This window comes from Heteronotia binoei, chromosome 9 (genome assembly GCF_032191835.1).
Source record: "Heteronotia binoei isolate CCM8104 ecotype False Entrance Well chromosome 9, APGP_CSIRO_Hbin_v1, whole genome shotgun sequence".
Classification (NCBI taxonomy): Eukaryota; Metazoa; Chordata; class Lepidosauria; order Squamata; family Gekkonidae; genus Heteronotia; species Heteronotia binoei.
Window position 1 is genome coordinate 118,617,305 of NC_083231.1, and position 17,051 is coordinate 118,634,355.

Sequence of the window (17,051 nt, forward strand, 5' to 3'; positions counted from 1 at the left end):
CTTGACACCCCGTCTGATTCTCGCTGGGTCTGAAACATCAAAGGGCATACTTGAGCGTGGCGGATTCTGGCATCTGAGCCAGTGCATAAATCTGGGCTGCAGCTAGATGAAAGCGAGACGCCACTTGTATCTCTTGCCCTACTTTGAGACTACAAGATTGAGTGGCGGGAGGGTGGGGGGGCTAGGGGTAGGGCAAGCTTCTCTCAGCGTTTCTTTTGAAGGCTGAGAGCATCGTTATGCCCTAAATTCCCCTTTTTGGCAGGATTTGTGCTGTCTTGTAGGCTAAAAGTAAGGAAAACATCTAATACGATTTCTGAGAAATGGCTGCATGGAAGAAGAAGAAGCAGAAGAAGAAGAAGAAATTGGATTTATACCCTGTCCTTTGCTCTGAATCTCAGAGTCACAGATTGGCTCACAATCTCTTTTACCTTCCTCCCCCACAGCAGACACCCTGTGAGGTGGGTGGGGCTGAGAGAGCTCTCCCAGAAGCTGCCCTTTCAAGGACAACTCTGTGAGAGCGATGGCTGACCCAAGGCCATTCCAGCAGGTGCAAGTGGAGGAGTGGGGAATCAAACTCGGTTCTCCCAGATAAGAGTCTGAGCACTTAATCACTACCCCAAACTGGGTCTCTTACAATTACCTTCCCTTCCTCCCCCACAGCAGACACCCTGTGAGGTGGGTGGGGCTGATAGAGCTCTCCCAGAAGCTGCCCTTTCAAGGACAACTCTGCGAGAGCGATGGCTGACCCAAGGCCATTCCAGCCGCTCTGAGACTCTTCGGAGGGGAGGGCGGGATATAAATCCAATATCTTCATCTACCTCACAGGGTGTCTGTTGTGGGGGAGGAAGGGAAAGGAGATCGTGAGCCGCTCTGAGACTCTTCGGAGTGGAGGGCGGGATATAACTCCAATATCTTCATCTCCCTCACAGGGTGTCTGTTGTGGGGGAGGAAGGGAAAGGAGATTGTGAGCCGCTCTGAGACTCTTCGGAGTGGAGGGCGGGATATAACTCCAATATCTTCATCTCCCTCACAGGGTGTCTGTTGTGGGGAAGGAAGGTAAAGGAGATTGTGAGCCGCTCTGAGACTCTTCGGAGTGGAGGGCAGGATATAAATCCAATGTCGTCGTCGTCTTCTTCTTACTACATTGTAATATATAATGAAATAATTATACAACTCATGGCCCGGTTGCTAACAGGCCACAGACCAGTACCAGTCCACAGTCCAGAGGTCGGGGACCCCTGCTCTGCAGCCTAAAGGGAAAACAGTCTTGCTCGGGAGCATACAAATGACAATGTGTGTGGGATGGGGGGGAGATAAGGCAACCACCGAAATCTACCTGTTCTCTGGGGCGTTTGTGAGCGACGCCACGATGTTCTGCTCGATGAAGAATAGCATGGAGAGAAGGAACCCCAGGCCCATGGCGCTCATGACGGATCCGATGGAGAGAGACTGGATGGGCGCAAACGCAAACATGGTCTCCGAGGGGTTGTAGTTGAACTTGGACACTGAAAGAGAAACACAAGCCTTTTTGCAGGCGCACGTTCCGAGGAGGCTCACCGCTGAGTGGCCAGGATCTGCACCCAAAACCGTCCACTCAGCCAGCCTCTTAGTGTGGTGGCCTTTTAGGACCCTGAGAAAGAACTGCAGGTGTCGTAAGGAAAACAGAGCTGCACAAATCGAGCCTTAGCCTTGTTTCGCCGGCATGAGAAAAGGGCTGCCCAAAGTTCTTCCATCTGTAGCTGGATGCAAGAATGGTATGTCAACAGGACCTTCTTAGGAGAGGGGCTGTAGCTGGGAGAGCATCTGCTTGGCACGCAGAAGGTCCCAGGTTCAATCCCCGGCATCTCCAGTTGAAAGCATCAGGTGACAGGTGATGGGAAAGACCTCTGCCTGAGAACCCTCGAGAACCATGAAAAGGAGCTGTGGCTCAGTGACAGAGCCTCTGCTCAGCATGCAGAAGGTCCCCGGTTCAGTCCCCAGTATCTCCAGTTAAAAGGACCAGGCAGGAGGTGATGGGAAAGGCCTCAGTCTGAGACCCTGGAGGTTAATGGAGAAGGGCTGTGGCTCAGTGGCAGAGCATCTGTTTGGTATGCAGAAGGTCCCAGGTTCAATCCCCCGCATCTCCACCTAAAAGGAGCAGGTAGGAGGTGATGGGAAAGACCTCAGCCTGAGACCTTGGAGGCTAATGGAGAAGGGCTGTGGCTCAGTGGTGTAGTGGTGAAGTGTGTGGACTCTTATCTGGGAGAACCGGGTTTGATTCTTATCTGGGAGAACCGGGTTTGATTCCTGGAATGGCTTTGGGTCAGCCATAGCTCTGGCAGAGGTTGTCCTTGAAAGGGCAGCTGCTGTGAGAGCCCCCTCCAGCCCCACCCACCTCACAAGGTGTCTGTTGTGGGGGAGGAAGGTAAAGGAGATTGTGAACCGCTCTGAGACTCTTTGGAGTGGAGGGCGGGATATAAATCCAATATCTTCTTCTTCTTCTAATGGAGAAGGGCTGTGGCTCAGTGGTAGAGCATCTGCTTGGCGTGCAGAAGGTCCCAGGTTCAGTCCCCAGCATCCCCAGTTAAAAGGAACATCTCCCCTCTGCCAAGCATACAATGCGAGGCAGTTCGGGGGTGAGGCAGTGTGGACAGCCTGGGGACTCCTGGTGCTCCCATCGGCTCGTGATCGGACCTTCCGCTGTGGGGCGACTTACCGCGCTGTCGTCCGTTTCCCGCCTTTTTTCCTCCGCTTAGTTTCGATCGCTTCTGTGAGGAAACGAAGCGTCACGGGCTCTGCCACACGTTCTGAGGTTTACTCGCGAGTAAACCTAGCAGATTTGCCCTCTGCCGGCGTTGTTGGGACCAACCCCAACGCTTCTGGCCTGTACTTCTTCTTTTCTTTCCGGATCTTCTGCGCTTTCCCTCAAGCGCTAGAGAAAAAACCCGTCCTGCTCAGTGCAGGGCCGGGAGAAAAACTGGTGAGTCCTGGGAGGCATAGGCCACTCCCCCTCCGGATCAATTGGAGAACCCGACCCTGTGATGAGGAGGAGGAGCCTATACCCAGTAGTCGGACCGACCCACTGTCCAGACCACCGGAGAAGGACTGTGGCTCAGTGGTAGAGCATCTGCTTGGCGTGCAGAAGGTCCCAGGTTCAATCCCCGGCATCCCCAGTTAAAAGGAGCAGGCAGGAGGTGATGGGAAAGACCTCAGCCTGAGACCCTGGATAGCCATGAAGTGGGGCTGTAGCTCAGCGGTAGAGCCTCTGCTTGGCATGCAGAAGGTCCCAGGTTCAATCCTCGGCATCTCCAGTAGAAAGGACCAAGGCAGGAGGTGATGGGAAAGACCTCAGCCTGAGACCCTGCAGAGCAGCTACAAGTCTGAGCAGATAGTGCTGACACTGATAGACCAGGAGTGCATTTAGGGAGGGTCCACAGCTCCTTGGTAGAGCACCTCCTTGGCATGCACGAGGTCCCAGGTTCGATCCTTGGCATCTCCAACTTTAAAAAGGTCGTAGGTGACGTTAAAGACCCCTGTGTGAGACTACAGAGAGCTGCTTGCCGGGGTCGGATTAACTATGAGGCCAACTTGGCAATGGCCTAAGGGCCCCCACACCTTTAGGCTCCCTGCCCTGGTTTCCCCCCTGCTTGCAGCCCTCCCAGCCACAACAGAAGCTGCTCTTTGCCCAACTCTCCCGGTGCGGCTGTTGCTGGCGTCGTCACCCAGTTTGCCTCGCTCGGCCTCTCCCTCGCAGCTTAGTCCAAGGGGCTTTTGAGAAGGGGCCTGCAGGCTGCAGCGGGGGCCAGAGGCAATGGGGTGGGCGCTCCGACGCTGAGATGATTTGCAAGGCGCCACCCCAAGATTCTGACTGCCTAGGAGGGTTTCATCCGACGGTGCTGCTTGCCGTCTGAGTTAGGGTTGCCAAGTCCAATTTAAGAAATATCTGGAGACTTTGGGGGTGGAGCCAGGAGACATGGGGGTGGAGCCAAGATCGAGGCTGGGACAAGCATCACTGAACTCCAAAGGGAGTTCTGGCCATCACATTTAAAGGGACGGCACACCTTTTCACTGCCTTCCTTCCATAGGAAGTAATGAAGGATAAGGGCACCTTCTTTTGGGGCTCATAGAATTGGACCCCCTGGTCCAATCCTTTTGAAACTTGGGGAATATTTTGGGGAGAGGCACTAGATGCTGTACTGAAAACGTGGTGCCTCTACCTCAAACAACAGCCCCCCCAGAGCCCCAGATACCCGCAGATCAATTCTCCATGATTTTCTATGGGAATAAATCTCCATAGGGAATAACAGAGTTCCCAGCAGACGTTTCCCTCCCCTCCCCCCGCTTTCTGACGACCCTGAAGCGGGGGGAGGGTCTCCAAACCAGGGGATCCCCTGCCCCCACCTGGGGATTGGCAACCCTAGTCTGAGTAGCCAACGCTGACCTTGATGGGCCCAGGGAAGGCGGATTTACGTGCTCATCGGCGCGTTCCCACCAAGCAGACTCTGTGCCACTGAGCCACCGCCCTTCCACTGGAGAGACCGTCCTCTCGTTTAGCCGTTCTGAGAAACAACACCCCCACCTCCGCAGGCAGCAAGAAGGCCACCTGGTTTGCGTGCGTCGGACACAACAGCTGCACCAGGAAGACACCCCCGCCCGCCTGACGGCCTCAGGGCAAACAGCGGGAGGTCAATCTTTCACCCCTCTGAAGTTTCACACTTTGCTGCTGAAGGATTTCTGAAGCGGTCCCTTTGCGAGCCACACAACGGGCTCTCTTTGCGCGGCACGTAGCCGCAGGAGACCAGGGAGCAATTGCCAGTAAGGGAAGCATCACGCCCACGCAACAACAACAAAAAAATTTGTCATTTTCCAGCTCTGAATGGATGGAACGACGGCCGCAGGGGGGGGAAAGACCACAGGCATTCCTTAATTCGTCTCCATTCATTTCCTCCCGATTTCACAAACACATCATCGCGAAACCCGAGGCGGTTCCTGTCCCCCTCCTCCCTTCCTGATGAGGAAAAAGGTGATCCGGTTTGGGCTGACCGGGACCCCCGTGCCTTTGTCAGGTTTCCCTACGGCCTCCAATAAATTTCTCCCAGATGCTCCGGGGGCCGTTCGCAAGTTTTAATTAGGGAAAATATAAAGAGGCGGCGAGAGGCAGAGGGTGAAAGCTGCCAGGGCCACACCTGCGTGTTTGCCGACAACCTTTCCTGCCCTTGGTAATTGCACGGCCCTTATTGTTCCCCAGCCGGATGAACAGAAGCGATCGAACTCTCTCGCAAAACAGGAGACACATTTTAATTGCATTAAAGTCAAATTGATGGGCTGGTGTTACCCACAGGGACAAAGACGACGACGATGAAGACTGCCGATTTATACCCCGCCCTTCTCTCTGAATCAGTTTCAGAGCGGCTTAGAATCTCCTTTATCTTCTTCCCCCACAACAGACACCCTGTGAGGTGGGTGGGGCTGAGAGGGCACTCACAGCAGCTGCTCTTTCAAGGACAACTCCCGCAAGAGATATGGCTGACCCAAGGCCATTCCAGCAGCTGCAAGTGGAGGGGTGGGGAATCAAACCCGGTTCTCCCAGGTAAGAGTTTGCACGTTTAACCAGTACACCAAAGAAGAGGAAGATGATGATAACGATATTGGATTTATACCCCGCCCTCCACTCTGAATCTCAAGAGTGTCAGAGCGGATCACAATCTCCTATATCTTCCTCCCCAACAACAGACACCCTGTGAGGTGGGTGAGGCTGAGAGGGCTCTCCCAGAAGCTGCCCTTTCAAGGACAACTCTTGCGGGAGTAGGGGCGGTGGCTCAGTGGTAGAGCATCTGCTTGGGAAGCAGAAGGTCCCCGGTTTAATCCCCGGCATCTCCAAAAAAGGGTCCAGGCAAATAGGTGTGAAAAACCTCAGCTTGAGACCCTGGAGAGCTGCTGCCAGTCTGAGAAGACAATACTGACTTTGATGGACCAAGTGTCTGATTCAGTATAAGGCAGCTTCATATGTTCATATGAGAGCTAGAGCTGACTCAAAACCGTTCCAGCAGCTGCAAGTGGAGGAGTGGGGAATAAAACTCAGTTCTCCCAGATAAGTCCACGCACTTAACCACTACATCAAACCACTACAACAAGTGCTGTTGATACCATCTCATTTGGCTAAGGTTTTGTGTGTGCGTGTTGCGTGCAAGAATTAACACTGATTATGAACTCATGGTGGTAATTAAGTACGGAAGCTCAGAGAAACGGATGAGATCCAAGGTCTTGGGATGACCTCGGGAGCAACTATCTGGGGTTGGCCCATATTGAGACCCCTGCAAGTCTCAGCAGCTTTTCCCAGCCTCGTGAACGGAAAGGAGCCAAGAGGCTGAACTTACTTTCTATTTCCTTGAAGAAATAGGATCCCACGACGGAGAAGATGAGGACCGAAATGGGCAAGGCACAGTCTGACAGGATCTCGCGGACTCTGGAGTGCAGGTAGGGGCTGTAACGATTGCAGAAGCATTCTGTGATTGCAAAAATGAAGAGAGCTACACCATTCCAGAGTCTTTGAATTCAGGACCCGGGTACTTTAAAGGCTCTTTTGCACATGCTGCATAATGCACTTTCAATGGACTCTGCAACTGGGTTTTTCTGTGAGAAATGGCAAATTAAATTCCACTTGCAAGAAGAAGGAGAGTTGGTTTTTATACCCCACTCTTCACTACCCAAAGGAGTCGCAGAGCCGCTTACAATCGCCTTTCCTGTCCTCTCCCCACAACAGACACACTGTGAGGCGGGTGGGGCTGAGGGGAGAACTGCTCAGGGGAGGAACAGCTCTGAGAGAACTGTGACTGGTCAAAGGTCACCCAGCTGGCTGCATGTGGAGGAGTGGTGAATCCAATCCAGTTAAAGTACACTGAGGGTGGAATGAAAGTGCATTATTGAGCACGTTGACATGACGAATAATGCACTTTCAATCCAATGCACTTTAGCATGTTAAACACACCGAATAATGCCTGTCAACGAACTAGCCTCACTGGTGGCGCCTGGTTTTTTGGCCACTGGGTGACACAGAGTGTTGGACTGGATGGGCCACTGGCCGGATCCAACATGGCTTCTCTTATGTTCTTATGTGACACAGAGTGTTGGACTGGATGGGCCATTGGCCTGATCCAACAGGGCTTCTCTTATGTTCTTATGTGACACAGAGTGTTGGACTGGATGGGCCATTGGCCCGATCCAACATGGCTTCTCTTATGTTCTTCTGTGACACAGAGTGTTGGACTGGATGGGCCATTGGCCTGATCCAACAGGGCTTCTCTTATGTTCTTATGTGACACAGAGTGTTGGACTGGATGGGCCATTGGCCTGATCCAACCTGCCTTCTCTTATGTTCTTCTGTGACACAGAATGTTGGACTGGATGGGCCACTGGCCTAATCCAACATGGCTTCTCTTATGCTCTTATGTGACACAGAGTGTTGGACTGGATGGGCCAATGGCCTGATCCAACATGGCTTCTCTTATGCTCTTATGTGACACAGAATGTTGGACCAGGTGGGCCATTGGCCGGATCCAACATGGCTTCTCTTATGTTCTTATGTGACACAGAGTGTTGGACTGGATGGGCCATTGGCCGGATCCAACATGGCTTCTCTTATGTTCTTCTGTGACGCAGAGTGTTGGACTGGATGGGCCACTGGCCTGATCCAACATGGCTTCTCTTATGTTCTTCTGTGACACAGAGTGTTGGACTGGATGGGCCACTGGCCTGATCCAACATGGCTTCTCTTATGCTCTTATGTGACACAGAATGTTGGACAGGATGGGCCACTGGCCTGATCCAACATGGCTTCTCTTATACTCTTATGTGACACAGAGTGTTGGACTGGATGGGCCACTGGCCTGATCCAACATGGCTTCTCTTATGCTCTTATGTGACACAGAGTGTTGGACTGGATGGGCCACTGGCCTGATCCAACATGGCTTCTCTTATGTTCTTCTGTGACACAGAGTGTTGGACTGGATGGGCCACTGGCCTGATCCAACATGCCTTCTCTGATGTTCTTCTGTGACACAGAGTGTTGGACTGGATGGGCCTCAGGCTTGATCCAACATGGCTTCTCTTATGCTCTTATGTGACACAGAGTGTTGGACTGGATGGGCCACTGGCCTGATCCAACATGGCTTCTCTGATGTTCTTCTGTGACGCAGAGTGTTGGACTGGATGGGCCACTGGCCTGATCCAACATGGCTTCTCTGATGTTCTTCCGTGACACAGAGTGTTGGACTGGATGGGCCTCAGGCCTGATCCAACATGGCTTCTCTTATGCTCTTATGTGACACAGAGTGTTGGACTGGAGGGGCCATTGGCCTGATCCAACAGGGCTTCTCTTATGTTCTTATGTGACACAGAGTGTTGGACTGGATGGGCCTCAGGCCTGATCCAACAGGGCTTCTCTTATGTTCTTATGTGACACAGAGTGTTGTACTGGAGGGGCCTCAGGCCTCATCCAACATGGCTTCTCTTATGTTCTTATGTGACACAGAGTGTTGGACTGGATGGGCCTCAGGCCTGATCCAACAGGGCTTCTCTTATGTTCTTCTGTGACTCAGAGTGTTGGACTGGAGGGGCCACTGGCCTGATCCAACAAGGCTTCTCTTATGTTCTTCTGTGACACAGAGTGTTGGACTGGATGGGCCATTGGCCTGATCCAACATGGCTTCTCTTATGTTCTTATGTGACACAGAGTGTTGGACTGGATGGGCCATTGGCCTGATCCAACAGGGCTTCTCTTATGTTCTTATGTGACACAGAGTGATGGACTGGATGGGCTACTGGCCTGATCCAACATGGCTTCTCTTATGTTCTTATGTGACACAGAGTGTTGGACTGGATGAGCCACTGGCCTGATCCAACAGAGCTTCTCTTATGTTCTTATGTGACACAGAGTGTTGGACTGGATGGGCCACTGGCCTGATCCAACATGGCTTCTCTTATGTTCTTCTGTGACACAGAGTGTTGGACTGGATGGGCCACTGGCCTGACCCAACATGGCTTCTCTTATGTTCTTATGTGACACAGAGTGTTGGACTGGAGGGGCCATTGGCCTGATCCAACAGGGCTTCTCTTATGTTCTTATGTGACACAGAGTGTTGGACTGGAGGGGCCATTGACCTGATCCAACAAGGCTTCTCTTATGTTCTTTTGTGACACAGAGTGTTGGACTGGATGGGCCACTGGCCTGATCCAACATGGCTTCTCTTATGTTCTTATGTGACACAGAGTGTTGGACTGGAAGGGCCATTGGCCTGATCCAACATGGCTTCTCTTATGTTCTTATGTGACACAGAGTGTTGGACTGGATGGGCCATTGACCTGATCCAACATGGCTTCTCTTATGTTCTTATGTGACACAGAGTGTTGGACTGGATGGGCCACTGGCCTGACCCAACATGGCTGCACTTATGTCCTTATGTGACACAGAGTTTTGGACTGGAAGGGCCATTGGCCTGATCCAACATGGTTTCTCTTATGTTCTTATGTGACACAGAGTGTTGGACTGGATGGGCCACTGGCCTGATCCAACATGGCTCCTCTTATGTTCTTATGTGACACAGAGTGTTGGACTGGATGGGCCACTGGCCTGATCCAGCAGGGCTTCTCTTATGTTCTTCTGTGACACAGAGTGTTGGACTGGAGGGGCCATTGGCCTGATCCAACATGGTTTCTCTGATGTTCTTATGTGACACAGAGTGCTGGACTGGATGGGCCACTGGCCTGATCCAACATGGCTTCTCCCATGTTCTTATGTGACACAGAGTGTTGGACTGGAGGGGCCACTGGCCTGATCCAACATGGCTTCTCTCATGTTCTTATGTGACACAGAGTGTTGGACTGGATGGGCCATTGGCCTGATTCAACAGGGCTTCTCTTATGTTCTTATGTGACACAGAGAGTTGGACTGGAGGGGCCATTGGCCTGATCCAGCAGGGCTTCTCTTATGTTCTTATGTGACAAAGAGTGTTGGACTGGATGGGCCTCTGGCCTGATCCAACATGGCTTCTCTTGTGTTCTCAATAAGTGACCTAAGACAGAAACCCACCTTTTCTTGAACTGATAGAGGGTGTGGCCAAGCCAGAGAGTGCCCAGCATCAGCATGAGGCTGAGAACGGCCGTCTCGCGCCCGTGGTGGATGGAGGCAGCATGGATGTCGGTCTGGTTCCCTGACACCGAATGGTCCACCGACCCGTTCAGCAAGGTTGTGGTGTTGGCACTGACATCCAAATAATACTTTTCGAAAACTGGGAGGGAAAAAAGGGGGGGGGGGAGAAAACGATGAACTTGGAAAAAACTTGATTGACATCCGCCCTCTCCGGCGCGCCAATCAGTTTTTTTCTACGTAGCAGCCTCAGCCTAACCACATTTACTTGGGAGTAAAGTCCCACCGACATCAGCAGGCTGGGACTTGGACGGAATTCCCGCTAGCCTTACGCTCCTCTTCTCTGCGGGGGTTCCGTCAGATTTCACACAATCTGCCCCAGGACTGCGACTCGCTTCGCCTTTTTTGTGCAGGGAACAGGTTCCTCTAAAAACCAGTTTCTGTTTGCTGTGCGAAAAAAAGGCAGCTACTTGCAGCCCCAGGGCAGGCAGTATGAAATCCAATGGAACCCCCGCAGAGAAGAAGAGCAGAGGGTTGCCAAGTCCAATTCAAGAAATATCTGGGGACTTTGGGGGTGGAGCCAGGAGACATTGGGGGCGGAGCCAGGAGCAAGGGTGTGACAAGCATAATTGAACTCCAAGGGAGTTCTGGCCATCACATTTAAAGGGACAGCACACCTTTTTTCTTCCTTTCATAGGAAATAATGGATAGGGGCACCTTCTTTTGGGGCTCATAGAATTGGGCCCCCTGGTCCAATTGTTTTGAAACTTGGGGGATACATTGGAGAGAGGCACTAATACTATACTGAAAGTTTGGTGCCTCTACCTCAAAAAAACAGCTCCCCAAGGGCCCCCAAAACCTCCAGATCAATTCCCCATTATACCCTATGAGAATCAATCTCCACCTAGAGAATAATGAAGTGCTCAGCAGACGTTTCCCTCCCCCGCCCCTTCTGGTGACTCTGAAGCGAGGGATTGGCCTCTCTACTCACGAGTTGCTGCCAACTTCTTCCAAGTAACACAGACACCCCATCCCAAGAGGAAGCCTTTCCATCGGAGACTGGAGCCTCCGGAGGGGGAAAGTCACATGGTGGCTGTGGGGGCGGGGCTTCCCCCCACCGGCCAGCTGACTGGAGGCGGGAAGGAGCCTGGGAAAGCTGAAGAACCCCCGTTGGGACTTGGGGATTGGCAAGCCTAAGAAGAGCGTGAGAGCGGGGTAAGACTAGTGGGAAATCGGTCTCAATCTCAAACCGAGACAGGACCTTATCCCGCTTGGCTGGGCAAAACTACAGAGACGGCTATATAAAAATGGCTTTTCTAGGACCCAAAATGTTATCGCTCTTTGTTACAAATACATTTTGTCGGTGGGATACTTTATACCTCTAACTCTACAGGGGAGGGACGGTGGCTCAGTGGTAGAGCACCTGCTTGGGAAGCAAAAGGTCCCAGGTTCAACCCCCGGCATCTCCAAAAAAGGGTCCAGGCAAATAGGTGTGAAAAACCTCAGCTGGAGACCCTGGAGAGCCGCTGCCAGTCTGAGTAGACAAGACTGACTTTGATGGACCAAAGATCTGATTCAGTATAAGGCAGCTTCATGTGTTCATATGTATATGTTCATATATATATATATATATGTACATGAGCTAATTTAATGTATGTTGACTGTTGTCTGCATAATTCTAATCTCAACTTCAATAAAGTTTTTTTTTTAAATTCTTAAAAAACCCAGGCAGGATTAGACCCTCAGGACGCATCCCAATAGTTCCCATTTACTCCTACTGCAGCTGCCACATGTCTGAAGAGAATCTCAGCACCCCTTCCCCTCTGTCGAACTCGACATGGCACACGCCAACGCTTTTCCTGTCTTTTTTTGAAAATGGTAGCGCCACTTTGGGCTATTGGCCATTGGAAATTTGATTGGCTGTGTGGATTAAAAAAAACAAAAAACACCACCGCCACTTTGGCAGCAGCTTTGACCACAGTAGGATTTTCATGGTGTGACTGAATGTAAGTTGCGGCAGCCATTTTGTGACTGGCTTTGCCTCACGCAGCAGCCACTTTGTGGCTGCCCCAACCACACAGTGTCAAAATTAAAAGAAAAAAATGCCCACAGGCTCAAAAAGGCTGGGAATATCTGGTCTACGCTGATGTGCTAAACCAGGGGTGGCCAATGGTAGCTCTCCAGATGTTTTTTGCCTACAACTCCCATCAGCCCCAGCCATCAGCCATGTTGGCTGGGGCTGATGGGAGTTGCAGGCAAAAAACATCTGGAGAGCTACCGTTGGCCACCCCTGTGCTAAACAACAGACTCCCTAAACCAAGCACTGTCATTTTTTAAAATAAAAAAAATGAATTTTATTAAGAGTTTTGAACAAAGAGTAAAATGAATGTCCATCTCAATGGCAGGGGTCATTTTGTAGAAAAAGAGGTGCAGCTCAGCATCTGCCTTCAAACGCTTCCTGCATTATAACCGTCATAATAAAGCTTTACTCCCATCATACTTCTTAAATGACTTTCTCCTGCGGGGCCGCAGTGGCGTGAGGAAGATTTCTATCTGTATGCTTGATACGTTCTGGTTCTTCCCCCATTTTTGCGGGGGGAAATATGAGAAGAAGAAGATATTGGATTTATATCCCGCCCTCCACTCCGAAGAGTCGCAGAGCGGCTCACAATCTCCTTTCCCTTCCCCCCCCCCCACAACAGACATCCTGTGAGGTAGATGAAGATATTGGATTTATATCCCACCCTCCACTCCGAAGAGTCTCAGAGTGGCTCACAATCTCCTTTCCCTTCCTCCCCCACAGCAGACACCCTGTGAGGTAGATGAAGATATTGGATTTATATCCCACCCTCCACTCCGAAGAGTCCCAGAGCAGCTCACAATCTCCTTTCCCTTCCTCCCCCACAGCAGACACCCTGTGAGGTAGATGAAGATACTGGATTTATATCCCGCCCTCCACTCCGAAGAGTCTCAGAGCGGCTCACAATCTCCTTTCCCTTCCCCCCCCACAACAGACACCCTGTGAGGTAGATGAAGATATTGGATTTATATGCCGCCCTCCACTCCGAAGAGTCTCAGAGCAGCTCACAATCTCCTTTCCCTTCCTCCCCCACAGCAGACACCCTGTGAGGTAGATGAAGATATTGGATTTATATCCCACCCTCCACTCCGAAGAGTCTCAGAGTGGCTCACAATCTCCTTTCCCTCCCCCCCCACAACAGACAACCTGTGAGGTAGATGAAGATATTGGATTTATATCCCGCCCTCCACTCCGAAGAGTCTCAGAGTGGCTCACAATCTCCTTTACCTACCCCCCCCTCACAACAGACACCCTGTGAGGTGGATGAAGATACTGGATTTATATCCCGCCCTCCACTCCGAAGAGTCTCAGAGCGGCTCACAATCTCCTTCCCCTTCCTCCCCCACAACAGACACCCTGTGAGGTGGGTGGGGCTGGAGAGGGCTCTCACAGCAGCTGCCCTTTCAAGGACAACCTCTGCCAGGGCTATGGCTAACCCAAGGCCATTCCAGCAGTTGCAAGTGGAGGAGTGGGGAATCAAACCCGGTTCTCCCAGATAAGAGTCCACACACTTAACCACTACACCAAACTGGCTCTCAAGTGTGTCAAATCTTAGAGCTCAGCAAAATCCTCACCGGAGGTTTGAACAATGGAGCCCAGAAGCAAGTATTTTTTGTTGGGGGGTGCGCGGAGTGGTAAGAAAGAAAGAGCACAATAAAATTTAGAGGTTCCGGAACACTACTCCTGTGGGCTCCTGCCCAAAATGAGGCCTGACAACGAGTACTCGGATAAAGGTTCATTTTGACAAAGTCTTCCGCCGGAGCATTCTTATAGATTTCAAAGTTATCAGCCTTTTGTCCAATTCAAAGTGTGTACTGGGAGCAAGCCAGTCCCTTAACCTCTTCTCTAAACAGATGCAAGAGCGCTCTGGATTTGGCATGCAAAATGCAATCTCTTTCTTGCAATCTCTTTATTTCCTTCAAAATTAGCATCCTGGGATAAACTACGGTAATTATAACAAGGTACAACCCCACAAGCTGAAGGGCATTGCTGAGTTGGCCTGATTGTTAATTCTACAGGCTTTCTCAAAACAGTGCCGGATTAAACCCTGTGGAGGCCCCTAGGCGGTTAAAATCGTGGGGGGGGCCCCCACAAATCGTTTCAGAGTCAGAGCACCTGCCCCATGGCCCCCACTGTAGCCTGCAGCCCCTTCTCAAAAAGCCCCTCTGACAAAGCTCTGGGGGAGAGGCAGAGAGAGGCAAACTTGGCAATGACACCAGCAGCAGTCGTACCAGGCAAGTCGGGCAAAGAGCCGCTCAGTTGCTCGCTGGGCGTGCAGGCTGGAAGGGCTGCAAGCAGGAGAAAGAATGGGAGTGGGGAGCCAGCCTGGGGTTCCTAAAGGCATGGGGCCCCATAGTGCCTACTTGGCCTAACTGTTAATCCGGCCCTGTCTCAAAACCATCAACAGCCAGCGAAACAAGGTTGTCCTACAACCCGGATTTAGCGTTGGCTGTTCAGCTGCCACCCGGTTTAGGGATCTGGGTGGGCGCAGACCAGAAGAACAGCTGCCCATATGCCCTTGCTACAATGTGATCGCGGGAGAGCCGTGTAAATCCTGCAAGCAGCGGCATCCTGACACAGGCCCCGACCGGCGGGGGAGGAGGGGCTGCGATCCGAGTCCCCGCTTGATTCCGCGCGTCTTTCTTGTTTGCGCCAGCTGCCGTTTCCTCTAAAGTGCAGGAGTCAAGATCAAACGGCGGTGCAGCTTAGGTGACTTGGACCGGGGCGTTGGAAAACAAAGTGTCATTCCCCTGCTGAAAAGAATGTGCGGCTCGAGCTTCCCCACCCACCCAATCAACAGGAGGGGATACCCTCCCCCCCCCCTCTTTTCCTGCAAAGCTGGCCGGAGCGACCCGGCTTTAGAAATTCAGAGAAAAGTTCGGCAGATCTTCCCTTTGAAAGGAAATGGGACCATCTGCAGGGAAGGAAAAAGAACAACCCCCCCACCCCCACCCCTCCAAAAGTCACAGTTCGAGCTACCGAGCTGCAAAAATAATCCTGTAAGGATTAGTCAAGCCAAACGGTTTGATTGCGCTTCTGTGAACGCGAAGGGCAGAAAACAGAAGGGCAAAGCGCGGCCAGCTTTATTACTATTAATTTAAAAGGTGCGTTAGGAACGTTTAAGCCTTTGCTGTCGTGAGAGCGTCTCTGATACCACTTAGGCCAGGGGTGGCCAACGGTAGCTCTCCGGATGTTTTTTGCTTACAACTCCCATCAGCCCCAGCCATTGGCCACGCTGGCTGGGGCTGATGGGAGTTGTAGGCAAAAAAACATCCGGAGAGCTACCGTTGGCCACCCCTGGCTTAGGCAGTGCCTTCTGCTCCAGCCCACAGAAAGCCAGCTTTTCGGACAGAATGCCAAACAATCGACAGCTGTAAAATTAAGCACCTTTAAGACCAAAAGTTTTATTCAAGGTTGGTTGTAGAGGGGCCACTGAACTCAAACTCTGTTCTACTGCTTCGTATCAACATCAACATATGGATAAACATCTGGAGCAGAGGTCCATCAGTGGCTATTAGCCACAGGGTATAGATGGAACACTCTGTCTGGAAACATGATGCTCTGTATTCTTGGTGCGGGGGTTTTATTCAAGGTTGGTCTTAAAGGTGCCACTCAACGCAAACTTTGTTCTACTGCTTCAAACCAACATGGCTACTCACCTGGCTCTACCTATACCAGGGGTGACCAAACTTGCTTAATGCGAGAGCCACACAGAATAAACATCACATGTTTGAGTGCCGCAAGACAGGAAGGAAGGAAGGTAGGTAGATGAAGGAGAAGTGGAAAGAAAGCAACTTTAACTTTGAGCACATTCTCCACAAGCCTCTGGCTGACTTGGCTTGCAGAGGTGATTTAAAGAGAGAAATGCCTCGTCTAAGCCAAGTGATCATAGAATCATAGAGTTGGAAGGGACCTCCAGGGTCCATCTAGTCCAACCCCCTGCACAATGCAGGAAACTCACAAACACCTCCCCTAAATTCACAGGATCCTCATTGCTGTCAGATGGCCATCTAGCCTCCGTTTCAAAACCTCCAAGGAAGGAGAGCCCACCACCTCCCGAGGAGGAAGCCTGTTCCACAGAGGAATCGCTCTAACGGTCAGGAAGCTCTTCCTAATGTTGAGCGGGAAACTCATTTGATTTAATTTCAACCCATTGGTTCTGGTCCTACCTTCCGGGGCCACAGAAAACAATTCCACCCAATCCTCTAGATGACAGCCCTTCAAGGACTTGAAGATGGTGATCCTATCACCTCTCAGCCGCCTCCTCTCCAGGCTAAACATGCCCAGCTCCTTCAACCTTTCCTCATAGGACTTGTTCTCCAGACCCCTCACCATGGGGTGGTGGAGGCTTTGAGAGTCACACAATATGTGTGAAAGAGCCACGTGTGGCCACCTCTGACCTGTAAGATATTGGTGTGCTTGTAAAGAAAGAAGAGGAGAGGAGAGGAGAGGAGAGGAGAGGAGAGGAGAGGAGAGGAGAGGAGAGGAGAGGAGAGGAGAGGAGAGGAGAGGAGAGGAGAGGAGAGGAGGGAAGGTTAGGAAAGAGAAGAGAGTGGTATGCTTGGGAAAAGGGCTGCGGCTCAGTGGCAGAGCTTGGCATGCAGAAGGTCCCAGGTTCGATCCCCGGCATCTCCAGTTAAAAGGACCAGCCAATGGGTTATGTGAAAGGCCCTGCCAGTCGAAGCAGTCTAAATAGTCAAAGGACCAAGGGTCTGATTCAATCTTAAAAATGTGCAAAGTACAGGTGTCCTTTGGATACAGGGATGCTGTTTGCACGTGGGTTGTGGTTTCCATACAAACATTGTCACTTTGTGGAGCGTTTCTTGAAAAATGTGCAAAGTACAGTGT

At 51.5% G+C, this 17,051-nt stretch overlaps 1 protein-coding gene across 1 annotated transcript in view; it reads right to left on the reverse strand.

The window, feature by feature from the left end:
* Nucleotides 1-17,051, reverse strand: part of SLC4A11 (solute carrier family 4 member 11) — a 124,946-nt gene that overhangs the window by 16,395 nt on the left and 91,500 nt on the right. The window contains exons 11-13 of the mRNA XM_060247417.1: nucleotides 10,067-10,265; nucleotides 6,357-6,463; nucleotides 1,337-1,505 (exon numbers count right to left, since the gene is read on the reverse strand). Coding sequence (XP_060103400.1) covers nucleotides 1,337-1,505; nucleotides 6,357-6,463; nucleotides 10,067-10,265 — 475 coding nt within the window. The remainder of the gene's footprint in view (nucleotides 1-1,336; nucleotides 1,506-6,356; nucleotides 6,464-10,066; nucleotides 10,266-17,051) is intronic.